Source organism: Lolium perenne, chromosome 7 (assembly GCF_019359855.2).
Source record: "Lolium perenne isolate Kyuss_39 chromosome 7, Kyuss_2.0, whole genome shotgun sequence".
Lineage (NCBI taxonomy): Eukaryota > Viridiplantae > Streptophyta > Magnoliopsida > Poales > Poaceae > Lolium > Lolium perenne.
This window is the reverse complement of record NC_067250.2, coordinates 12,611,213-12,636,779: the sequence shown is the minus strand read 5'-3', so window position 1 is coordinate 12,636,779 and position 25,567 is coordinate 12,611,213. Positions and strand designations below refer to the sequence as shown.

The following is a 25,567-nucleotide window of genomic DNA, read 5'->3' as shown; positions in this document are numbered from 1 at the left end:
GGCCTTCTCTGAAGAATCTCAGGGGAGCAACAGTTTTGTTATGTATTCATTGGATTTCTGCTACACGGCACAGTTTTACATACATTTTGTAAGATGCAACAGGATATACATACATGTTCAAAGATTTGATTTCGGCACAAAGAAGAATTTTAGTGCCATTCTTGTATGATGGGAGCAGTAGTATTTTCCTAAAACATGACTTTCATTATAGCAACAGAAGGGAAAAACAGAATATGTGAATATTCATGGTTCTTGAGCGGTCGTAAGAAATGGGTTAACCTCTGCAAACTATAGTTGCACAATTCTGAACCGAATGATTGCCAACACTGTTTGGAAATGGAATTCTCAACCGGAAGTAGTAACACAACAGTTGTGTTGCCGAATCACGAACAGCGTGAGCAGAGGAATTTTATTCCCAGCCAGATAAAACCTGAAACGACGAACTTAACCCTCAGACCGACTTTTAGTCCAAGCCAGGAACGGAACATGTCCATGTCCTCGCGGCGGCGGCTGCTCTCGCTCCTGCGCAGCGCCCGCCTCGCCCCGGCAGGTCGTCTCGCCCCCGCGCCGTCTTCCAGGAGTTTCAGCCTGCTCCCCGCCGCGGCCGCCTCCACCTCAGGCTCAGGTGAGCGCTTCCCCATGCCTGTATTCCCCGCCCCCCTCGCATGATCCCCACGCCCGCGATTGTTTGGAGAGTTCGGTTCAGCAGCGAGGCGCGGCCTTGGCCTGCTGGATTGCGCGAAGCGCTCTGTGTTGAATTATTATTATTAAGTGGATGTAGTGAGAGACTGCGATGCTGTTGCCTTCGATTGTTTCGATGAGAGGCGAGGATGGCCGCGACCTAACAGTAGATAAAGGGGTGGGGGTCGAATGTGCGGTGCTACATTACAACCTGCGTGTAGATTGGGTCTCCCACTGTAACGGAATATGCAGCAGTAATTCATCCATGCTAGCAGATTTGATGGCAAATCTGTTATCATGAATCGAGTTCTGATTCCAAATCTGCCCTGCTGCTATTGTTCCTATTGCAACTGAGAGTGGCGCCACTGCTGGTCAATGACCCATCGTAACGAAATGCTTGATTTTCTGTTCCCTCAGGTTCCAGTGATGGCAGCTTCACTAGTAAGGGCTCAAAGTACGGCGCTATACTGATTGGGCAAGCAGGTACCATCTCTGCATATGTGCCACTCCCCTTTTCATGCATTGTGTGCAGCTTGGCTGTTGCTTAATATTATACTTTTGAGTACTTTGGTACTGCAAGGTAGATGCAGGGCTAAGAGCATATAAAATAGTACATGTCACTTGGTACTAAGGGTGTGCTATGTGCCAACCCAGCACTTGGGTGGGGTGGAAAAAACAAAAGTTGAGAGCTGGTTAGCTTGTTACTAGATTGAGGAACAATCTAATTGATACAAAGGACTCTTGATCTTTCTCTGGCTGAAATTCACTTCTACTAATTGTCTAATCCCGACCAGACTCTTGTCCTTTCTACTTTCTAATTTAAGGAAATAGATTTCATATTCGATACCATGAAAACCCTAACTTTATTCTTTGTTTCAGCTGTTTTTCTTGGCCTGAGCAGCAACGCTGTATTGGCTCAGGATGATTCGGTCGCTCCAGCAGATTCAAGCGAGCAAGCTGATGCAAATGCTACTGGTCTACGCCGTGTTGAAGATGGCTCAGTGATCTCAAATGAACACACGATCAAATGGAGAATGTGCACCGATAGTGCCCGAGATTATTTCCTGAAAGCAAGTACCTCATTATCCTTAGCTTCATCTGAACCACGTTTTCGCACTATCTTTCTGAGAAAAAGTTAGTACTACATTATAGTTTCCCTCTTCGTTCGAACATAATTCTCTTTTCTACATGTTTTCCCAAAAACGATGCAAAACTAGACCACAATCATCTGGATACATCGATAGCCTAGAGAGAACAACTATAGTTCTTAGTCCCCTGATGCTGACAATTTTCATATAACCTGTTTGGTCCACAGGTTTTGGGTTACCTGTTACAACTCTTACTATGAGGGTCAGTCCTTCAGTTTCCTCATTAGACCATGTGGAACTGGAATTTAACCTATCATAAGCTATGTGTTGTTTTGATGTTGATATACTGAAACTAGCTGGTAATTTGACATGATGTTTCGGATTGCTATTGCTCGAAAGCTGTTTATGAACTTCCCATAAGTACATGATCCAAGACTTGCTTCAGTTAGGAAATCATGCAACTATTGAACATTTGCATTATGTATGAGTGTTTGCGAAACTCTCGACGGGAGAATCGAGTCTATTCAGGAAGAACTAGCCATTCTTCAATCCTAACGAAGTCATTCCGGAACAATCCAGTGAGCAACAACGATTACTTAGGATCAGCTTGTGAAATATGCCATGTGCATTAATTTTTTTAGGAACACCTTAATGCTGCTTGGAGTATGACTGTATTAGAGGAGGAAAGGAGGGTGTCTCTTTAGTTACTCCTACAGTCCTCTACTCTTTGTTCGTCCTTTGAATTGCGGTTGTCATTATCCTATTATATCCAATTAAATTCATTTCCTAGGGAAAATTAGCTGAAGCTGAGAAGTTGTTCAAGACAGCTCTGCAAGAAGCTAAACAAGGATTTGGACTGAGAGATCCACATGTTGCATCAGCTCTGAACAACTTGGTAAGTGTTACTATTGACTAAGAACTGAAGATTAAGTAAACATTCTGTTTGACCGTGTTAGGTATGGGTTCCGTTTGTAGTCGCATAATAGGCATTGTTCCCTTTTCCGGTCATGCACGTCGCAGACTCAAAAAGTGTGGCAGATTCTCTTAAAGCAATGCTAAAGTGACTGCAGATTTTGTTGGTCTAACCTATGCAAGTTTGCCAATAAGTGGTGAAGTTTTACAAGGTTATACATTGAGCTAAACAGACCCTTACATATCCTTGTTCACTTACCTGGTAAACTTACCTGCATTTAGTATCATACCATTAAGTCCATTATATGCATATCTATGTCTATTTTGTAACAGTTAAACTGCATGTGGTACTGACAACTTAATGCTACTAATTAAATCAAATGTTCTGATAAGTCAAGTAAGAACTCTTGTTTTTTTTGTTTTTATGCTTTACATTTTAAAATGCTTGGGTGTATCAAAAGTAGATTCTGTGCACTGTATTTTAGATTCCATATGTTAAAAATCTGCGCGTAAAGTCTAATCTGGCCTGCTATCATGTGATGCCCATTAAACCTGTAACCACTTAAGCTTCCTCAACCAAACAACTTTAAAAGACCCTAGTTGTTTGTATCGCGTACCAAATCGTCATATACCACTGTATTATCCCAGTACGTTAAGTTGTCCGGGTTGCGTTTGACACACTGGCACTCAAATGGTTTTTTTCTACAAATTTAAATAGGCAGACCAGGTCCTGTTAGTGTAGGCTTCTGTAAACCGCCCCTTAATAGTTAATAATTCCTCCGTTCCATAATTCTTGTCGTGGTAATTTGAACTAAAACCATGACAAGAATTATGGAATGGAAGGGGTACTAGTCTTGCGCGAAACAACATTCCTTTTTGTTCCCTGTTCCTAATATTATCCTTAGTTTTGCAGGCGGAGTTTTATAGGTTAAGAAAAGAGTATGAGAAAGCGGAGCCATTATATATGGAAGCAGTTGAAATCCTGGAGCAATCATTTGGACCTGACGATATACGGTACTTTGTGTTTTAAACTATATTGTGTTCTATCTCAACAGCAAAAAGCTACTCCCTCCATTCCGAATTGTAAGATATTTTGGATATGTCAATGTGGACTACATACAGATTGAGATGAGTGAACAAACACAATGAAATGTGTCTAGACACATACGATTCAGAAAAGGCTAGAACATAATTTGGAACGGACTGATACCTGTTATGCATCCCTGCCTGGTCGTTATGTACTATTGTTGTTGAGCGGAAGAACGGCGTGCACTTCCCTCTGTGCGTGCCTGATTGATAGCACTAGTTGATGCATATGATGTCTAAATTCCCTGTGTTGGAGAACTGCCTTAATTTTTTCTATTGCAAATAAGATACTTTACATGCCTCTTGTAGGGTCGGAACAGCTTTGCGTAATCTTGGGCAGTATTATCATATTCAGCGCAGGTTTGATCAAGCTCAGACATGTTATGAGGTACCTGCTGTTAACTCATGAATCTTTTGAAGTTCAGCTATTATGGTTATCGTAAGTGTTATGCCATAAAGTTTGACAAGCTTTTAAATGAAATGTCATGTTATACTCTTCCCGGCCCAAAATGTAAAGGCACACTTTATTTTGCACTGTCTTTAATGCACAACTTTGACCACTAATACAACAACATAAAAGCCGTTTTCCCAAGCAAGTTGAGGTAGGTTAGATATGAAACCCAACAGAAACATAAGGAAACCAAAACAAGGAGATAGAAAGAAAAAGGAAAAAAAGCAACGAGTAAACTAAGATTCCGGCACATGGATCGCTGATTTCAATGCAGTCCTATCAAGAGCCAAATTTATAGGTACATTCCAATCCCTCAAGTCTCTTTTTACCGCCTCCTCCCATGTCAACTTTGGTCGTCCTCTGCCCCTCCTAGTATTTTCCATGCTCTTTAGAATACCGCTATTACTAATTTTATTGACATATTATAAGTACAAATCAGACTCAAAGTTGTAATTTGGTGACTAAGGAAAATCAAGGGCGCCTTACATTTTGGGATGGAGGGAGTAGCTCAGTAGGGCTCTTCCCTACTGTTCTAGGAAGAAAATGCAACAACTCGCAGTTAGTAATTTGTGAGGAATGAATGTATCAGAGCAGTGCCATGTTTTGTGGCTTACCTTTATATGTAGTTCTTGCATCCTCCTGGGAGCAATGATGGAGCCAATTTTCAGTAATCTTTCCAAAGCTGAATGACGTGCAGCATCTCATCCTAACTTTCCTAGAGCCAGGAAAATTGAAGTAGGAAATCAAAATATTTCTCAAAGAAACATAATATCGTTATAAATGATAAAAGAGTTTTTTAAAGAGACATAGCATCCTTGACACTGCAAAAGCTTTCATGTGGATACTCATTTGTGTCGGATGAAAGCATTAGCATGGTGCCATACTGCCATCTTCTATCTTGCTGTTACTGTTCAGTAATTTAAGTTTCTCTACTTGTTTGAGTTGTGCTCCTTCTAGCCATGTGCAACATCAAGACTTAAGAAAGTGCTTGTGAAATAATATCTTCCAATTGAACCGTGAAAGAAAAAAACATGTTTAGGCCTATTATAATTCTCAATATAGTTATTGCATAATTTTTCTATTGTTTATGCATGTTTTTTTTAGTTTAAACTTGCTTATATTATTTTCTTTTGTCTGTTGTTCCTTTTTGCAGCGTGCTTTGAAGGTAATGAATGTTAATTCTCTGGCCTCCTTTTTCTTTGCATGTTTGACATTCGTTATCTGAATCTTATATGTGTCTTGTTTCACCTATGTCACCCATTATAATCAATATTACAACATTTGAGTAAACAGTATAATCATACGTGTCACCTATTTTATCTGGCCATGCATACATAATTGTTTGGTGTTTGACACATGGCACATAAGCAGACCAAACGACAAGCCACCAGAGAAACATATTGTTTCGACAAAGCATTGGAAAATAGGGAAATATGTGCATTTATATTGATGATATGTACAAGATTTTTTTCTACTTCACTGTAGGATGACCAATCATCTGTTGATCCTGTGTATGAATAAAAACTTTAGCTATTGTTCCATGTGAATACTGTTAATATTTCATCCAAGGGCTATTGTTGTATCCTTTTCCCTCTTGTGTACTACTCTTCTTACTTTAGCTTTATTTATTTTCTTTAATCATCAGACATTTTTGTTAGTGATACATATCAGTTACTGATCTAATTAGAAATTATATGTTCTAGCTTTTGTTCAGAAATGATCTACTTGACTGATTTTTCGGTGTAAGGTAATCTATGTTTTGTGGTTCTAGCCATCAATTTTAACTTGCCATGCAGATAGAAGGACGTGTTATGGGGCTTGGTCACCCAGATTATGCAAATACAATGTACCTTCTTGCCAAGGTACAACTATACTATTGCTGTATAAGTTACTGTTCTATATTATCTCATTTTTTCACGGACATCTCTCTCGAAGGACAGGAGCAGTGTATTTCATTAAGAAGAATATAATTTCACTGTTATTTAAGTGAAAACTAGATACAACGAGCACACACCTAGCTAAAGTAGGCTGACACGCCAATAAAGTGATGGAGACTGTTCTCTGGTATGTGTATGACTAGTTTGAGTACAAGTTCACCATACCAAATCCAATGTTTGGCTAAGGATTTGCTTGACCATGAGGCCAGCGTTGGCAATAAAGCTGAAGTAGAATTCACATGGGCTTGCTAAAAGTTTTACAACCATCTAAACAAAGACCAAATTTTTCTGTAAGGTTTGTTTTGGACACCAACCGAGCATACCCTATGTATTTATTTCCTAGGCTCCAAGACATACAGCACACACACAGCTAGTTTAACAAGTCACTGAGCTGTCTTTGAGGGGAATGTGTGTTCTCTAAGCATATTTTGACATCCTGACACTGTTTCAAACTAGTATTATGTAAACTCCAGGATATTAATCAACATCCAAAAGGCAGTCATGACTCATTATAGTCTTCAGTGATCTTGCAGTACAGTGTTTGATTTGAGTGAATGTGTCACAAGAGAGTCGCCCGATATGTCAGCCCATAGGCCATTACCAAGTTGTGCAATACAGTTTGGAATTACTTTAATGAACCATATACAGAAGTTCGATTAGATTTCAAAGTCCAAACACGCCTTACAACCCGTCGAACTTCAGGTTTAAGCCAAACAGAAACTCTATATGTTTCCTTTTTTGCAAGTTGATTGCCTCATACAGTTATTCGATCCACATAGTCCCAGTTGCTACAGCTTGCAGCTGCCTCCACCATTACCGACAACTGTCCGGCCCCAGAAAAGTTTTATCAGATGTCTCCATTTGGCACCACTGTGTCCCAATGCTTCTGCACCTCCATTATTATGTTTCATGCAGCAAGAGACAATGAAAATTCTACTCCGCTCCATGCAATGGAAATTACTCCCTCCGTCCTGAGGCTTAAGGCGTAATTTTTTTTTCAACTTTTCACCAAAGCATAAGGCGCAGAGGGCTAAGTATCGCTAACTTCCCAATAATACCCCTCCCTCTCGTTTCGTTCGTCCTAGAAAATAGCGCGGCATTGGGACGGCGTTTTGCTTCGTCTTCCAGGCAGGAAGTTAGTTCTGCCACAGCGATTGATCTCAAATCCTCGATGCGGTACGAGACCATGGACTGCCGCAGCGATCGATCTCAAATATTTTCTCCCCCGTCCGCCCTTTTCTTTCTCTTGATGATGCCATGGTACCCAATCAAGATTTGATTGTCAGCCATGTTGTTCCGCTGGATCAGGATGTGGCATGCAACGTCCTCGCACCGAAGGGTAAAGAGAAGGGCGCACAGAGGAGGATGGAACGCGAGGGAGAGGTCGTTCGGGCTGCGGCGGCGGCCCTGGCGTTAGCGGCTGCGTTCATGGCTTTTGAGGCGGTGCTCATGGCTACTCATGTCGTGCGCGCGGAGGATGGTGGAGGGTGTGGCGGGCGTCGGCATCAGTGGCGAGTGTGGCGGCTTTTCCCACAGTCCTTGGCGAGCTTGGCGTCCTCCTAGTGCTGGGCGAACGCGGAGGCCTACTTGTCCTTCCCGGCATGGATGAAGAGAGCACATGCAGGAACAAATGAGAACATGCTCGGCCTGCCTTTCCTAGATGGAGAGCACATGCATGAACAAGAGGAGGGCACATGCATGCAGAGAGAGCACCATCGGTAAGAGAGACTCGTGGGAGCGCGATACGAGGAGACTGCGCAATGTACGAGAGAGAATTAAGGAGGGATTAAGTGTGTGCATGCAGGGGCAAAATTGGAAGCTTTTGCCTCTCCCGATCGTCCTTAATCAACGAGCCAATATTTTTACGCCTTATGCCTTGGTACGGACTGAGTAGCAGTGTAGCCTAACTCAGAGCATTCTACTCTATGAGAGAATAGCAGGAACAGTTATTTAAGCATTTTCTCCCTTTGTTGGTGTGCACTCCCCCCATCCAGGTCTTTCCTTCTCCAAATATTATTTTGCTAGTTGAACTTGTGAAATAAAAACTTGTCTTGAGAAACATGAGAATAGAATGCCTTCTTAGTACTGGAGAAAACCTGGCTTTGATGATGTTGATCAACTATGGAATCAACTCAATGGCTTTACCTGTATGCTGCATGTACCATAGTTCATGATTTATAGATTTCATGCAAGGCTTGTTGCATAGAGCTTCGTTTCATCCTTGCATTGAGCACTTATACTCTCCTTGAGCTCATTCTAAACTGTGTTTTCTTGAGCATTTCCCTCATTTTGGCGGTTCCCTTCTCCTAAATAAGTGGAATCAATTGCAATTATTTATCCGTGAAATGCCTTTTCAAGCTCTCTGACAGCAAAGGCTATCTCTGTGAAGCAAAATTTTATATCGCCACGAAGCTCATACTATTGTGCATGTTCTGCTGCATGTAACTGTATTACATCTTTGTATGAACCTCTTTCATATAATACCCTTCTTGAGCTCACTCCAAATTGTGTTTTCTTGATGATTTCATTCATTTTGCTGGTTCGCTTTTTCCTAAATAGATGGAATCATTTGCAAATTGCAACTAGTTATACAGAAATGTTTTTTTCCAGCTCTGTAAATTGTGATCAGTCAGAAAAGGCTAAACCTTTATTTTCCTATTCGTAGGTATTACGTCAACAAAGAAAAGGAAATGATGCAGAAGCTCTTATCCGAGAATCAATTAGGATACTGGAGGTATGTTACCATTTCAGAGTAGATTTTAATCTGTGTTTTTTGTGTGTGTATGAAAAGGTTTAATGAGTATTAACTTAGGAAGCTGGACTTGGCGAATCACCCAAATGCATACACAGGATGAGGTTTCTCTCTTTGGTAAGCACCTACTGTCAGAGATATCCCAGCTCTCAATAAACCAGTAGGCTTTCCAAACTCATGCATATGAGTTTCTACTGTGTGGATGTTTATAAAAGAAATACGTCGCCTTTTGGTATTCCAACACATGACATGTTGCACAAAGTTCCATATTAAAAATAAAAAATAATACAATGCGACAACAATGTAACATGGCGAGCAAAACCACACTGTAGTCTTCACCTTGGAGAGGAGGCGCAGGAAGGAGGGGGGCAGCTTTGTTGGGTTTATGTCCAAACATGAGTTTAGTGTCCAGTTCTATTCTGTGATCCTAGTTTGCGATTTTACTTTTATCCTTGCATGCATTTTTTTTGGTCATGTTTAATATGCCTTTTTTCTCTAGGACTTGGTGAGGTCAAAGCGACTGGTTGAAGCTGAAAATTTGCAAAGGAAGATATTACATAATCTGGAGCTTTCGAAGGTATGACCTATAGCTTTATTCCTATGCTCTTTCTTCAGTGTCCGTCATATGAAATTGATCAAACCGGGGCTGAGTTCTGTATTATCTTTGTCCTAAGCACAACTCTTGTTTACTCGTTTGTTAATTCAAGGTTGTGTGGAGTACAAGTTGTAGGGACAATGTGTCACTCATTCCATAAGTTCCACTGTATAGAAGTTAGCAAGCAAGTAAACTACTTCAATAAATGACTATATTGAAGCACATGTCACCATATTACATGTTGAATGCACGGGTGCAGCGATGCCTCATTTCAGCTCGTATACTCGATGGTATTAACATAAGCTAGAAGAAAAGTTCAACCGGTCAGCTAGAGGGAAATTTAGTTGAATAGAATTCTTAATGTGCAAATTTTGGTGATCATTGACATTTCGACTAGTAGAAATTCTACCACAATATACCATAGAAATGATAACGAACCAACTCACTAACATTTCAGATAGTACAAATTCTATGAAATATTGTCTCCATCACATTCCGTGAATTTCTTGTCCAACTAGCAGCCCATAATATTTCTGATAGAACATATATGAAACAAAATAAAAGCTTATTAATGAGCAAGAAAAGGAAAAGGTGACAGTGACACACACTCGTGACCAAAGCCCACCCCTACGAAATCTACTGAAATATATCTGTGGAACTGTTTGATAGGGATGGGATTCGTTGGATACTACAATGGCAGCTGAAACCTTAAGTGTTACTCTTCAAACCATCGGAGAGTTGAAGGAATCGGAAGAACTATTGGAAAGGTAAAAAGCTTATTCAATAGGTTCCTTGGTCATTTTAAAGTTTTCTTACTCACAGGTTTCAATCGTTATGATGTTTAGATGCCTCGCAGTCAGAAGAAAGATTCTCTCTGAAAATCATTTTGAGGTTTGCCATCACCTTATATTTGGCTTTTGATGATTTTCAATTATAATAAGACATCTTGTGCTACCAAATAAAAGCATCGTGACCAGTTATCTTAAGTGATCACCCTTGGTAGTATATCACAATCTTTCTTACAAGGAATCTCTTAAAATCATATGCATCTTAAGATCCCTTTATTGAGTGAGATATATATGTATATAGGATGCCTGCTTTGATCAATATAGCCTTTCTAGGATGACTTGGCTCGTGTGGGCTAGAACACCCTACCGTGGGCTAGAACCCTGGAACTGATACCCCCATATAGTGTTTTGAAGATCTTTTTTTCTCGAAACAGTCACATTTTGTCAGTGTTTGATTACCTATTGTATGTTGGTCTCGTTGCTACAGGTAGCAGGTATATTGGTACACTTGGCAAGGCTAACTTTGCTTAAAATTATTAGTGACATCAAGATGAGCAATGACCTGTCTAGATCTCACCTTGTCAAGGCAAAACAACTTGTCAGTGATTCAATAAGGTATTGTCTTCTAGCTCCATTTTCTTACACTTTTTTAATCCATAAACCCAATCAGCATGCCAAAAGGTGATTTTTTTTTCATTATGTCATAGACTCATAATGTAGTGAATTCTCGAAGGATTTTCTCATATTTGAAGATGATCCTTTGAAAGGTATTCTTCTTATATTGTTATCTATGAATTCACCACTAAACTTGCTGTTGTCACATTTTATAAGTTACCCATAAAATGTGATTATATGAACAGTTACATTGGTGAAATTTCAACTAAAATTTTTAAATAGGAAAACGGTGGTATCTAATTTCGCGTGTTTGTTTGGGCTCGCCTTCATTGCTGTTATATACTTGAGATACCCCTTCTATGATGCTGGAATACTACTTAACATATCGAATGCTTGAATTGAATCTTACTGAAGTCTTATTTCATCATGATAGGATAACAGAAGGAATACTGAATCCTTTGAGGGAGAATCAGAAAAAACTGAAAAGCACAATTGGTATTGAAAGAGAGAAGATTGGGGCAACAGCTGTACTTGTATGTTTCTACTTATTACTCGCCCCCTTATTATTTGCTATCCTGTTCATGATTCTGAACCCTTCCTATTGCCATTCTTACACTATTTACTCCTGCTTTTGTGTTTATTTAGTTTTCACTTCATTGACTTAGAATTAGTTCTATTCACAACTCTCAGGGTTGCATGGATTGCATTTTAATTAACCCATTTGTGCTTTAAATTTTCAAGTTGATCAAAGTTACTACCATAAAATTTCCATTTTATCATCAGCTTGCCTTTACCTTGTGGGGTCATCTTCTTAACCAGGTAGATGCATGAATACCATGCTTTTTTTTAATTGATAATACTGTTATTGCAGTTGCAAGCACTTGAAGTTGTCGGACTTCTTGAAGCTACAAGAAAGAGAAAGCAAGAGCCAGGGGTATTTTTCCAATACTTCATTTGCGCATCTGGCAGTGATCTGATAATATCTTACACAATTTATTTGTTTGCTTCTAATGCAACAATTCTGCTCTAGAAGTTGGTACTCTTGCTAAGGCTTCCTCTGGAACATTTGAAGCATGGATACTTCAAAATTGATGCTGTACGCGTATCGCACACATGTCGGCTATTCATATGGCCAGATAAACATCTCATAGGTGTTCGAAATACCACATTGCGCATCCATCTTAAAAATAATTTTGAAAAGGTCCGATGCAACACTGATGCATATTTGAGTTTACTAAATCATGAATTACATTTTATCAACTTGACCACTTATGTACACTTGCTTCATGTAGCATTTATTTTAGTAATGCATGTTGACTCAAATATTATGAATGTCTTCATTTATTACTCATCCTTGATGGATCAAAACAAATGATTATCTAGAATTTGTTTGCAAGGGGTGGGATGACACTCATTGCTCTGTTTGTTTCAGTAGGGAAATGCTATTGAGTCTTATATGTTGATCAACTTTTCTTTTTAAATTAGGCACTAATTGTAATGAATCCAGTTGTTATGGCCTATGTGGATTGCCCACCTTCTTTCTGCCAGTTCGGACTTTTGGTTATACTGGTTGGTGTATGAAACTTAACATGGCATCAGAGCAGAGGTCTTGGGTTCAAGTCTCGCATTTTGCAATTTAATAAAATTGTGATTGCCCTCTTTGTGTCCACGTATAGGCCTTATTGCCTTACGAGCCATATGTGAGATTCTGTTCACGTCTAGGCCTCATGGAGTCACATGTGAGATGGGGTGTTACACACTTACACTGTATGTGGATTGGCACCACCTTTCCACCGGTTTGGACTTTTGGTTCTGGCCGAGGTCTTGGGCTCAAGTCTTGGCTTTCACAAATTAACAGAAATTGCTCTTGCCTTGTTTTTGTCCATGTGTAGGCCTCATTGATTCACACGTGAGATTCTATTCACGTGTAGGCCTCATTGATTCACACGTGAGAGGGGGTATTACACTATATGTGGATTGCCCACTTTTTTTCCATCAATTTGGACTTTTGGTTTTACTAATTGACATTAAACTTAACAACAGTGAGGTTATTTCTCTACTGCATATGTATGAAAAACATTTGCATCATGGTTGGATGTTACAAATTCAGGACTTTAAACTGTCAAATAGACATGGGTGATCAACTTAAGATACCTCTCTGTTATTCACATCTAATTTCCCTCTGGTATCTTAGCTGACTGATCTCTTCATTTCAGTCTGATTATGAACATGCTGAAGAAGCTCTGCGCAAGTGTATTTCACTTTACAACGAGGTATGTGTCAGATCTTCCCCATCCTTTCTGTATTTGTACAAAAGCACTCGAGGCATCAGCCGTTCCGCTCAATTGGATGTGTGCTCAACAGCAACTAACGTAGCCATTTTAAATAAACGCTATATTTACTGTTGCAGCCTTATACACGAAATGTGGTGTCTAAATACCTCAGGCAGCAGTACGAGAGATGCTTGAGCAGCCTCGTGCACATTATTCAGCTCGATCCAGACATCTTGAATGCGCCTGGGATGCAGGATCTGCTAGATGAATCACAGCGAATAATGAAGGAATTGGGTGAAGAGAAAAATACAAAGTGATTTTTTATGGGTGATATGTAGTAGTCTGGTGACGCAGAGGAATAAGCATGGCATACAAAGTCTTACGGATTTACGGCTTATAGGGGAAATCAAATTTCCAGATCTTGCCAAGTGTACAAGATGTTAAGAGATACATGATCAATTTCATTGGTTTTGTTTATAGCGTTTGCTCGTTCCCACCCAGTAGCTGTAGAATGTTAATTAAGTTAATTAATTGCAATCCACTTTTTCAGTTGGGAACAATATTCTACTCCCTCCGTTAAAAAATGTAAGATGTTAATTGGTTCATCTACTTTAGTTTGTATCTAATCTATTTTTATGTGTAGGTTCACTCACTTAGGTTTGTATCTAATTTACTTATTAAAAAGTGCTCCCTCCGATTCATATTACTTGATGCTAAAATAGATGTATCTACTACTAAAATATATCTAGGTATATATCTATATTAGCATCAAGTAGTATGGAGCGGGGAGAGAGTATCTATAACATCTTATATTGATGCACACAGAGGAAGTGCTCCCAACTATTGTTTTTTCAGCCAAAGACATTGTAAACCAATTTTTTTTTTTGGCAAGATCTTGCTAGCATGTCCCCTAATATCCACACACATATTCTTGTATTTAAGAAAAGAAGCAGCGTGCACTCCTAGTACAAAATTCTCTCTCATAAGGGTGTTTCCAGCAGCCGGATCCATTTTAAACACCAAATGTGTCTATTTTGATCTGTTTGTGTCAGGTCGTTGACACGAAAATGGTTGTCCATAAGGATGGCAATTTTACCCACGGGTACGGGTACCCGCGGGTACCGTACCCGCATGGGCAGGGTATGGGTACATTTTTATGCCCATGGGTAGTACCCATACCCTGCCCGTTAAGTCATGGGTAGGGCACGGGTACTGCTTTATATCCGTGGGTATGCCTATACCTTACCCATTTATTGTTAATTTCATATGTTACACGTCTATTTTTATTGACTTATGAGTTACTATATGAGAATGAGATTTTTTATATTTTTTTAATTGTTATGTACTCAATTATATGTTATCGAGTTGGGATAATTCATTTTTTAATCGAATTTATTATCGATAAATGTAAAATTGCGAGAAACTTATGTACAATTTAACCTACCCACCGGGTACCCAATGGGTACGGGTACCCACCGGGTATGGGTATGGGTAAAGTTTTATACCCATGGGCACGGGTATGGGTAGAAGTTTGTACCCATCGACTATACGGGTATGGGTATGGTATTGCTCTACCCTGCCCATTGCCATCCTTAGTTGTCCAACCACATGTGTACATGTCGGTGGGAGGGGGAGACCCAAGCGCCTCGATGTATTTGGTCTGCCTTGGCCATGCTGAAGGGTGAAAACTTAAAATAATTATAACATAATAGATATAAAATTGGAATTAAATTGTGAAAACAGTATCTCACATGGCTAAAAGAAGCAAAACCGTTTGTGCGGTATAGACAATGCAAACTGTTCTACCTACTTGAATCGTGTGTGCCATCCGGTCGTGGCCCAACAACCCAAATCATACCAACTTTCTTGTATAAATAAGGAGCGGTGGTGACCTTATCCGGTCTCATTCCACTCCACAGTTGCCCCTCCTATACGATCACGAATGGTCCTCGGAAAACTCACCTAGTCGGTGCGGCGGAAGAGGTAGCTTTTAGCCGGAGATATTCCTCGCTGGAGCGCCAATGACTTGCTGGCGGCATGTCAGACGTGGAGTCACACCGATCCACGCGCTTGTAGGCCGAACCTGTCGGTGACAAAACCACTCAAGCCGGCTCGTGCACACCCTCTACCCTTCCTCGCGCTTCACCTCTGTTAAGCTTCATGCACTAGCCACTTGAACCAAAAGTTCGAACTGATGGAAAGGGCTAGGCAATCTACTTGTACACTTCACAACACCCCCACTCGCGTGTGACGGGAGAAGAGAAAGTCAACACGTGAAAGAAGAAGAGCACACCGAAGCTTCATGCACTAGCCACTTGAACCAAAAGTTCGAACTGATGGAAAGGGCTAGACAATCTACTTGTACACTTCACAACACCCCCACTCGCGTGTGACGGGAGAAGAGAAAGTCAACACGTGAAAGAAGAAGAGCACACCGAAACAGCGGTGTCTAAAGAGGGGGGCAACAGCAATTTTTAGGCTTAATTGCGAAAACCATGTGAAAGCCAGGATTTGAACTCGAGACCTGGGGCTCTGATACCATGTTAAGCTTCATGCACTAGCCACTTGAACCAAAAGTTCGAACTGATGGAAAGGGCTAGGCAATCTACTTGTACACTTCACAACAGGTCGGACGTGCCGTCAACACCTACGGTCAAGGTGGCTCTTGTACTCTATGGTTTACGTTCTTAGCTTTTTCATGTTTACATTCTATTTATAGCATAAATCTACTAGAATAAATGGATCTATCTATCAATTATAAGCACAGTTACTTTTGTTTGACTGTAATAATGGACTTTAGCTTATACCACAGAGCACGGATGTTATATCACAGATCTACTCTTTTGATATGTTCTATTGTGTAAGCTAGGTAGATCCTTATATTCAACCTATATATTCTACTACTATGTAAGCTACGTAGATTTTTATGTTCGTTTTATTGTGTGAGCTAGGTAATCTTTATGTTCGATTTATATGTCCTATTGTGTAATCTCGGTAGATGTATAAAATACTACTTTTTTTTTTTGTACGTTTCACGTATTTAAGTCGAGTTATCTTCTTATAATAGGGATAATATTTTGGTGACACAGATTTTCCCAAAACATAATCTTATTCTTACCACATATGCTAGAGGCACAAGAAGTAGAAGGTGGCAACATAGGCGGGGTGGAGGTGGCGCATCAATCCTAGAGGTATTATTTCTGCGGATCTCACACTTTTTTCTGCCCTATCGCAAATGATTTCTTGACACAAAAAAAGTGTGCGATAAGATTAAATAAACTGTGTGCGTTGTAAAGATGCATTGACCACCATGCATGCTAACGGTAAAGTTTATTGTGTGCAACGGGTCATTTCAACCGTGTGCAAAAGCCTCTTTGTACTAGTGAAAGACACATGGAGAGTGGGTTTGTTCCTTATGCAGGACATCCCGTATACGAAAACACTAATTTTCATTGCGTGCCAATTCATTTTATGATCTATTTTTGTCGACCGTTTCTCTCTCCAAATTTATCGGTTAGAGATGTTGTGACTTGAAGTCTAAACGATCCAATATAAGAGCAAGTACAATAAGGTACATGCAACTGGCTACAAGAGATAAAAAATGTATATTTATGCTTACTTGGAGGAGAGAGAATAGAAGAGAGAAGAAGAGTGTGCTCTAATGCAATAGCCAGCTCTAGCACATGCTCATAGGAATTTCGTGAGATTAAAAAGTGAGGCATATTTTTATAAAGTACTAGTACATTTTTAGAATCAACTATTGTATATGGTGGCTATAAATTGGCTATAGATAACATGATAAATCACTATAACCAGCTACTAGCTACACTATTGTTCTTGCTCTAAATGCACTAAAAAAATGTGTGTCCTTCAAGATGTTGTGACTCTGAAGTCTGAACGATCCAATATAAATGTCCTAAAAAAAATTATGGATCGGAGGAGTTAAAATATTAGGAGGCATGTTTTTTTTTGCGAGGAAATTAAAGGCTTTATTCACCCATCACCAGCACAATCAGCCTGGATACTGGTAACCAGAAAACTAGGCGGAGAGTTCATCCAGCAACTCGTCACCTCCAAAGTGCAAGCATGCTTAGCACAAAGGTGGGCAGGAGTATTCGCTGACCTCATTACATGTGATACATCAAAAGATAAAAACGAAGAAACTAGACCTTCAATCTCTTGTATAATAGGCGCTATGACAGCGCGAGAACCCGTACGCGATTCCCATAAGTCGACGACCTCCTTGCAGTCCGTCTCCATCAGCACTCGCGTAAAACCTCGGAGCTTTGCGAAGATGACACCATCCCTCAATGCCAATGCCTCGGCGATCAAGGGGTTAGTTACACCCGGATATTAGGAGGCATGTGCGTGAGTAGCTAGTTGGCCATGCCCATACCGTAATACGGAGTGCCTCCCGTATATGAGCCGGCAAACTGTGGCGCCGATGCGGATCACTATACATACGATTTGAAACAGCGCCACGCCGAGATATATCCCGTTAGGATCTTGAGTTTGTTAGCAGAGTTTGTTGCGATCGCTAATTGCGTGGAATATTTCGGTGAGCCGAGAGAGCATATTCCATGAGTCGATCGGGCCCGCCCGATCCATATATAAAGCTAACAGCAGCGAGTCGATATCCCACCGCAACGACGTAGCTAGGTACGCGAAACATGGCGCGCATGCTCGCCGTGCTCCTCCTCCTCGCGGCGCACGCCGCCGCCTCCGCGTCGGCAGGCGTGACGAGCCCGTACCGGCGTAGCCTGCAGATGCTTCCCGACATGCCGCTCGACGCCGACGTCTTCCGGCCGCCGGCAGGCTACAACGCGCCGGAGCAGGTGCACATCACGCAGGGCGACCTGACGGGCCGCGCCATGACGGTGTCCTGGCTCACGCCCAAGCACGCCGGCAGCAACGTCGTCCGCTACGGCCTCGCCGCCGACAACCTCAACCTCACCGCCGAGGGCACCGTCCGGCGCTACACCTGGGGCGGGACGTACCAGTCGCCGTACATCCACCACGCCACCCTCACCGACCTCGACCACTCCACCGTCTACCACTACGCCGTCGGCCACGACTACACCGTCCGCTCCTTCTCCTTCAAGACGCCGCCGAAACCCGGGCCCGACGTGCCCTTCAAGTTCGGCCTCATCGGTACCTGCCTATCTACTTTCTTCTTCTTAATCAATCTGGATCGATCTATACATTGGTGCAATGCAAGTAAGTGCATACGAAACTAATGTTTTGTCTATCCGTGCAGGCGATCTGGGGCAGACGTTCCACTCCAACGACACGGTGACACACTACGAGGCTAACGGCGGCGACGCTGTGCTCTTCATCGGCGACCTCTCGTACGCCGACGACCACCCAGGCCACGACAACAACCGGTGGGACTCTTGGGCGCGCTTCGTGGAGCGCAGCGTGGCGTACCAGCCGTGGATCTGGACCGCCGGCAACCACGAGATCGACTACGCGCCGGAGATCGGGGAGACGGTCCCCTTCAAGCCCTTCACGAACCGGTACCCGACGCCGTTCAGGGCGTCCAACAGCACCGAGCCCCTCTGGTACTCGGTGAAGATGGCCTCGGCGCACATCATCATGCTCTCCTCCTACTCCTCCTACGGCAAGTACACGCCGCAGTGGACATGGCTGCAGGACGAGCTCAAGCGCGTCGACCGCACCACCACGCCGTGGCTCATCGTCTGCGTGCACTCGCCGTGGTACAACACCAACGACTACCACTACATGGAGGGGGAGACGATGCGGGTGCAGTTCGAGCGGTGGCTCGTCGACGCCAAGGTCGACCTCGTCCTCGCCGGCCACGTCCACTCGTACGAGCGTAGCCACCGGGTGTCTAACGTCGTCTACGACATCGACAACGGGAAGGCCACGCCGCAGTTCAACGCGTCGGCGCCGGTGTACGTGAACATCGGAGACGGCGGGAACACCGAGGGGCTGGCCAACAGCTTCCGGTCGCCGCAGCCGGACTACTCGGCGTTCAGGGAGGCGAGCTACGGGCATGCGACGCTGGAGATCAAGAACCGGACGCACGCCTACTACGAGTGGCACCGGAACCAGGATGGCGTCAAGGTCGTCGCTGACAAGGCCTGGTTCACCAACAGATACTACCTGCCAACAGACACCAACTAGATCTTGCTAGCAAATTTTTATGATTATTAGTGTATCGTCTGTCATTTTTTTTCTTTGGGTTAGTCAGTAGAAATTGGTTACTGGTTACTCTGCTTAGCAACAATATCTCAGGTAGGTGAAACGATAGGACTGGTAGCGGACTATTTTGTGGCTCGAATAGTTTTACGGAGTTCTTCTTGTTTATTCGTTACTAATCAGATCGATCGATTTGATAATTAGAGCGAGAAGAAATCTTTGAGTCAGATACAACAGAATTATTCTGAAATTGTTAATAAAGTAATAATTGTATTATGAACTTGGAGAAATCGTTGATAGATTAGCAACAAGTTCAGACAGATCAAACGAGAAACTACTGAACAATTTTGTATCCCTCTCTCCTTTTCAATGATTTTAGTATTCGTTTCTAGTTAGACCGAATTGGTTAGAGTGAGGAGAAATTGACGAGGCATGAGATGTACAGGACTACAGGTAAGTAAATCGATCGAGGTTACTCGCATGCACATACATCAAGAATTTGTCGTGATCCAACTTCAAACAAGGATATGTCTCACTAGATTCTAGATCTCATTTACTTTATGACTTCTCCAGATTCGGCTGATCAAACTAACCACCTTAACAAACTCGACGACTGGAGCTGCGCTAAGTGTAACTCTGGTGCGTTCATGAGGTTAATGCATAGGATCCTTTTCACTTCTCTAATACTCCATCCGTACCATAATAAGTACTAGATCTTATTACAACCAATGTACTCATATTTTAGTTGTAATAGTACTTTATATCATGGGACACATTTCCAGAATGTAAATTTAAAGTCAATTGTGCTTGGTAAAATTGAGAGATATCTGAGCGATATTAGTGTCAGAGAACTCCCCTCTAATGCATCTCCTCAATCTCCAGTACCACCTACTGCAACAGGTTGGTTAAGAAAACATGAACTGCAACCAGCGGCTAGCTGGGAGAATAACTGCAGTGATCTTGATTAGTATGCATCACCATTCCAGATTTGACGGTGTGTTGATTTCTACTTCTGCAAGCTCTGCTCTAAACCTATTACAGTCCTGGAAGAAAAAGGTACGTTCATCTTGGAAGAAAAAGGTATGTTCATATTGTATCGATTAAGCATGAGGAAATCACATACTAACACCCCTACATTTAGGGTCTGTTTGTGTTAGCCACAAAAGTGTGGCTAGCCACAAAAATGTGGCTTAAAATATTGAAGCCAAATTTTGGCAAAACCTGGTAAAAAAGTTGAGTATATGATAAATGAACTATACAAGCAATAAAGTGTGGCAAGATAAAGTATGGCAAAAACCAAACACATACCAAATAAACTATGGCTGCCAAATTTTGGCTAGGCAAATTGTGGTTAGTAACCAAACATGCCCTTAAAATGGGAATGTAGACATCTCGAGTCCAAGCTAGGCTAAAACTAATTGGCCAGGACATTGCATAGGCTGCCAGCCAAGGGAGAACGTGCAAATCTTTTGTCGCCGACAGATCGAAGGGAAATGCACAGTAAAACGTCAAATTACCAAGCTCTGCTCATCTTGCTTTTCAATGGAGTCTCGCCGATCAAGCCCAGGCAGGAAGGTGGCTCGGCCACTGATCTGGGCAACGACCAGAATTTATTTCAAGCTGTAATCATACTACTCACGATAAGTATTGGAGCATATATTCAAGACCCTTCATTTCGGCTTTACAACTGAATGAACCAGGAGAATGCAAGAGTGTGAGAAAGAGAACTTATGTTTCTGCTTTACAATGCAAAAAATGTTGACACCTCTGTCTGATGAAACGAGTACGTATCCTCTCCTGCCAACCACTAAATCTATGTCAATATGTAGAAATTAGCCACCACCATCCTCCGCTCGAGAGAATATCAATTGAATACTATCGTATTATTGACTACTCAGATTCTCTGATTCTACTCCAGGATCAGCTGAGTTAAGCTCGTCTCCAGCAAAAAATCAGCAATCATCTTTCTTCATCCCACCCTATAATGCCTGTAGTAGCCTCATTCACCATCTTTACAAGGGTGACCTAGAAAAAAAAACTGTGGTCAGCATGCAACGATAGGAATTAAGAAGCATACTATTACTAATTTTCAAATTTCACTTATTCAATTGAGCTAAGCTCTAGAGCGTGTCAAACTGGAAAAAAGAACCATGTATCTTTCAAATAGTTGCATGTAGTGCATGTGTCCTAGGCAATGTTGATCATGTTCCATTGCCAAATAAATACGCATATGACCGCATGACTGAAATATTGGGTGGTACTCCCACTATCCCACAAAATATCTGGAGAAGATGTTATGTCTATGCGAATGAGATGAAGTTATGGGCCTGGCCGGGTATGAGTCCAAAGGTAGGTCACTCATCCTAGATAGACCGGTAAAGGCACCTAAACAAGGCTCCGAGGCACGGTAGGAATGAAGAAAGGGAAGATTGGGAACTTTTTGTATCTTCCTCGTTTGAGCCCACATCCTTCTAAGATCAACTAAACAGCTGACCAAATAGTTGTAAAAAAGCACAAACAGCTAACCATACATCTCTAAAGTCTAAACTAAACTAAGGGCACTAGGTGTGACATCAGCTTTATCTGTAGGTGCTACATACAACTATAGCTAAGGTCGACATGTGTTACAGAGGAGGCAGAAGAAAGTTGTGTTCTATCTCATGCAAGATATAGCTTTGGACAAAACCTTGAACAATTTGTGGGGTGAAGGGAGAGCAAAGAGAAGAGAAAGTTGGTTGTTAATTGTTGGGCCCATCTATAGATAGGTGACATGGAAGACATTGATAAAACCAAAAAGCATTACAAGTGCCTTAAGGGGCTCTTATCTCTCCTAAACAAACTAACCTCTCCTAGCTACATTACTGGATGCACAGCTGCACCATGTCTCCTATGAACTGAAAGATTATAGCTACGCATTCAACTAAGGGACATGTATGGTATCGACTCGGGACAGCATCAATGTCAGTTCCTAGGCATGCAATATGGTACTTTGATTAAATTGTCTAGGGAGTTTTAATCAGCAAGGTACTTTCTGCAGACCATTTAATCAAAAGTACCATACGGCAGTTAATTCAACGTGGGCTGTCATTTCCTAGGCATGCCAATTTGGCTCTGCATTGCCAAATTATCCACTTCTACGAATATAGTACTGATCCCAGAATGGCTAAGCAGCAGACTGACAACTTCCACTTACAAAGTTGAGTTCATGGGAGTTTCGAACTCAAGAAAGCAGCGAGTGAGCCATCAATGTAGATGCAAAAGTTAATATGCAAATCTGATCAACTTTTGCATAGACCAACCCAAATTATAAGCTTCAACTGAATCAAGTCCTAACAAAAAGTTTCACTGCTGAACTGTGAGATGTGCATACAGCCAACCAGCCCAAGAGATAATCTACTGACTAAATGACTCAAGGCGTGCTACAGTAACTGCCTCCCTGTGGCTAGCACTCCCACTGGCCCCGTGTCCATTACAAAATATCAATCTTTACACCAAAGATGGTAGCTAGGAATCCCTCGTATTCAGTTCTTTTTGTGACATTTAACATACAACCAACTTAGCCAACACAATTAAATTTGGCGGTTAAAAAAAAAAGTAGGCTGAAAGTGAATAAACTATTGCGAATTGAGTGACATAAGATTTTGCGCTTTCAGCAAGGCAGTTCAGAAATTCCATAAATGTGAATTAGTCAAAACACTTTTAGAAGAAATGACATAAGTCATACTAAAATAATGCTGAATGCTGTGCACATACCACACTTTCAGGAACTCCTGGAGGGGGTAATGAGAGATTTCTTGGTGGCGGTGAACGAAGATATGATCTTTTGTCAAACCGCCATTCACCAATTTTTCCATATGTCAGCTCACCCTATATTTGCATAAGACAATCATAAACAAGCTATCACAGGAAAAATAAAAATAAAATTCTTTGTGCTGTTAGAAAAATAGATTTTACAGAACAGGCATCATCAAGATCAGATGTTTAAGGTTAAACAATACCCACCTTTAATGAGTAATCACATCCGTAGGTATAATGGATGATGAACGTGTTATCAGTTTTCGCATCCCAGGGAGGCTACAATCAGCATTAAACACATATCTGAGGATGTGAACTCTCATAAAGAAACTATGAAATGACTTCTCAAGTGAGAGAATTATTAAGCACCTGAATCATAAAATCTTTACGGAGGTTGTGGCGCACACCATGCAATGCACTTGCGACAGCATATGCATACCTGTAAATACACACAGGAAAGCAGAAATGCGTTAGTTCCACACATGTGGAGTCAATAAGTAACATTTTTTATATATAATTGTACTGACATTTCCAAGACCCATCCAAAAGCTTTGTCTGTCTCCGCATCCTCTTTCATTTTTAACGAAACATTCATCCAGGTTGGAGCAATTTTCTCAAGCTGGGCCTAAAAAAGTTTTGAAGCATCCATGATAGGTTAGATGGGTGTGGCAGGTGAAGGTATTGAAATGGTACTGAACTATATCATTAACACAAAATTCATAAATATTTGTTATATACAGTTATGAGGATGAAGTATTGGACACATATCTCCAGCATGGCATATAGTTTAGCTGAACATATCCTTGTAAAAAGAAACTATATAGCTCAACCATCGAAGTATTCTTCTGACAGGCAAAGAGATATACCTTCTGGATAATCACTGGCGAGTTACCAATGGGATCAATATTTGAGACAGGGCCTTTTTCTTTCGGAAAGAACTTCCTTAGTACCTTCTCATTGTCAGTAGGTTTTATGTAAAAGAACGGAAAAGCGGCAGGTTGGTCACCACGAGCTAAGTTCGGCAATGGCTTGACAAAGATGTGATCTGGCTCGGCCATAAGTATATAGCTGCAAATCATTTCATTAGGAAACCTACTAGATAATGGAGGAGACCAAACAAAGAACAAGAGAAAATCTGCTTACTCCTCCTCGATGTCCGCCTTTTGCAACCACTGGACGAACGCCCAAGGCCTGTTGAGGACGATGTAGCCCTGAGCAGAGCAGCGTATCAGCAAAAGGTGATCTCGACTCCACCACTACTGGTAGCAAAATGGAAGATTTTGAAAGCCTCACCTTATCCGCGCCTTCGGGGAGGGGGTCGACCACTAGGGTGGGTATCTCGTCCATCAAACCGTCCGGCTTCCCGGAGTGGAGGATCCGCGTGAAGCCGCCCATGTCGGAGCCAGGCCGGCCCCTCATCTCCTTGTACCAGTAGTGCATGATCCGCGACTGCCACTGGCTGTACAGCGCGTCCGTCGCCGTGAGGGCGACGTGGAACCTCTTGGACGGGTCGGAGCCGGAGGCGAAGGACAGAGCGCCGTCGTGATCGAGCATCTTGCGCGGCCCGTCCCGGCCCCGGCCGTGCCCCACCATTGTCAGGAAGTTGTAGGTCGCGAAGAAGCACCCGACCGAGATCAGCACGAGCAAGAAAGAAGAGGCCTTGCCGGCATTCTTCCTCCCGCTCATCATCGGCGCTTCTTGGATCCGGCAAGGGCCGGGTGCGCCTCGGGTGCCGTGGGATCGCGGCAGGGGAGCTCGGCCAGCAGAGAGGTGGTTGGAGGCCTGGTGGTTCGGCGGTGGCGCTGACAGAGGGATTCGGGGCTCCCGATTTGGCTCGACCGTGCCGGGGAATCGGACTGGGTGGATCTGAGATCGTGGGCACAGCAGAGAGAAGTGGGCAGTAGCAGGAGGAGACTACTCACTTGGACGGGGAACGCGACGGGAGGGAGTGACTGCTAGTCGGCCGCCTCCGCTCAGGTGGTTTCGGCGGCGGCCGCGGAGAGCGCTGACCTCCTCCGGTAAGAAGAAGTGGTGGAGTGGGCGAGGAAGAAACGCTAGAAGCTCGCTACGGCGATGGGTAGTACGTACGGGCTGCCCATGAAACGCAAACAATAATGGTATACTGGAATTCCAGAACTGAATGGGCCGTGTGTGCAACTTTTTCCAAGAAAAATTAATTCCTGTATTTCAGATTTTTTTTAAAAAAGACTTGTCTACAATTGGAAAAGTTGTGAAAATATACTGATCCAAAGGTTCGCAATTATGAGATTGACACGATTGTATGTTCTCCCTCCCAATACATGTGCCACAAAGGCCTAGTTCACTTGTCCACTAAACGATTTTCTTAAGGCGAAAACCGGGTCTTTACAAGATTCTTGGGGTACACATCCACAACCGAATTTAAGGCTTTTAATATATATAACAACACAATA

At 42.2% G+C, this 25,567-nt stretch overlaps 3 protein-coding genes across 6 annotated transcripts; 2 read left to right on the top strand and 1 right to left on the bottom strand.

The window, feature by feature from the left end:
• The first annotated feature begins 442 nt into the window (after positions 1-442).
• LOC127311410 (uncharacterized) lies at positions 443-13,727 on the top strand. 4 transcript variants are annotated; one of them, XM_051341836.2, is made up of 19 exons: positions 443-625; positions 1,099-1,164; positions 1,561-1,751; positions 2,560-2,664; positions 3,595-3,695; positions 4,077-4,155; positions 5,372-5,383; positions 6,015-6,080; positions 8,821-8,889; positions 8,968-9,024; positions 9,407-9,484; positions 10,172-10,269; positions 10,348-10,393; positions 10,778-10,905; positions 11,339-11,438; positions 11,777-11,839; positions 11,939-12,106; positions 13,122-13,178; positions 13,316-13,727. In XM_051341836.2, exons 1-19 carry the CDS (start codon positions 487-489, stop codon positions 13,493-13,495), a joined length of 1,803 nt encoding a protein of 600 aa, XP_051197796.1. In that variant the 5' UTR covers positions 443-486; the 3' UTR covers positions 13,496-13,727. The 4 variants fall into 4 exon arrangements, with proteins under 4 accessions (XP_051197796.1, XP_051197795.1, XP_051197797.1 ...); XM_051341835.2 differs by having other exon boundaries at positions 11,936-12,106; XM_051341837.2 differs by lacking the exon at positions 5,372-5,383 and having other exon boundaries at positions 11,936-12,106.
• Positions 13,728-17,846: 4,119 nt separating this feature from the next.
• LOC127316245 (purple acid phosphatase 2) lies at positions 17,847-19,370 on the top strand. The gene is made up of 2 exons (XM_051346652.2): positions 17,847-18,329; positions 18,436-19,370. The coding sequence occupies exons 1-2, from the start codon at positions 17,849-17,851 to the stop codon at positions 19,323-19,325; spliced, it is 1,371 nt and encodes a 456-aa protein (XP_051202612.2). The 5' UTR covers positions 17,847-17,848; the 3' UTR covers positions 19,326-19,370.
• A 1,563-nt stretch (positions 19,371-20,933) lies between these two features.
• Positions 20,934-25,194, bottom strand: LOC127311411 (hydroxyproline O-arabinosyltransferase NOD3). Its single transcript, XM_051341839.2, has 8 exons — positions 24,429-25,194; positions 24,279-24,346; positions 24,002-24,203; positions 23,663-23,760; positions 23,505-23,574; positions 23,343-23,414; positions 23,094-23,207; positions 20,934-21,365 (listed from the first exon to the last, which is right to left on the bottom strand). The coding sequence occupies exons 1-8, from the start codon at positions 24,822-24,824 to the stop codon at positions 21,300-21,302; spliced, it is 1,086 nt and encodes a 361-aa protein (XP_051197799.1). The 5' UTR covers positions 24,825-25,194; the 3' UTR covers positions 20,934-21,299.
• Between the last annotated feature and the right edge of the window lie 373 nt (positions 25,195-25,567).

Bases quoted from the DNA above. Each gene is read 5' to 3' on its own strand.
- LOC127311411 (XM_051341839.2), bottom strand. From the start codon at position 24,824: ATGATGAGCGGGAGGAAGAATGCCGGCAAGGCCTCTTCTTTCTTGCTC. The intron at 24,347-24,428 runs GTGAGGCTTTCA...TGCTCTGCTCAG, and splicing joins TCCCCGAAGGCGCGGATAAG to GGCTACATCGTCCTCAACAG. The intron at 23,415-23,504 runs GTGCTTAATAAT...TGCTGATTGTAG, and splicing joins GTAAAGATTTTATGATTCAG to CCTCCCTGGGATGCGAAAAC.
- LOC127316245 (XM_051346652.2), top strand. From the start codon at position 17,849: ATGGCGCGCATGCTCGCCGTGCTCCTCCTCCTCGCGGCGCACGCCGCC. The intron at 18,330-18,435 runs GTACCTGCCTAT...CTATCCGTGCAG, and splicing joins CTTCAAGTTCGGCCTCATCG to GCGATCTGGGGCAGACGTTC.
- LOC127311410 (XM_051341835.2), top strand. From the start codon at position 487: ATGTCCATGTCCTCGCGGCGGCGGCTGCTCTCGCTCCTGCGCAGCGCC. The intron at 2,665-3,594 runs GTAAGTGTTACT...TTAGTTTTGCAG, and splicing joins CATCAGCTCTGAACAACTTG to GCGGAGTTTTATAGGTTAAG. The intron at 6,081-8,820 runs GTACAACTATAC...TCCTATTCGTAG, and splicing joins CAATGTACCTTCTTGCCAAG to GTATTACGTCAACAAAGAAA.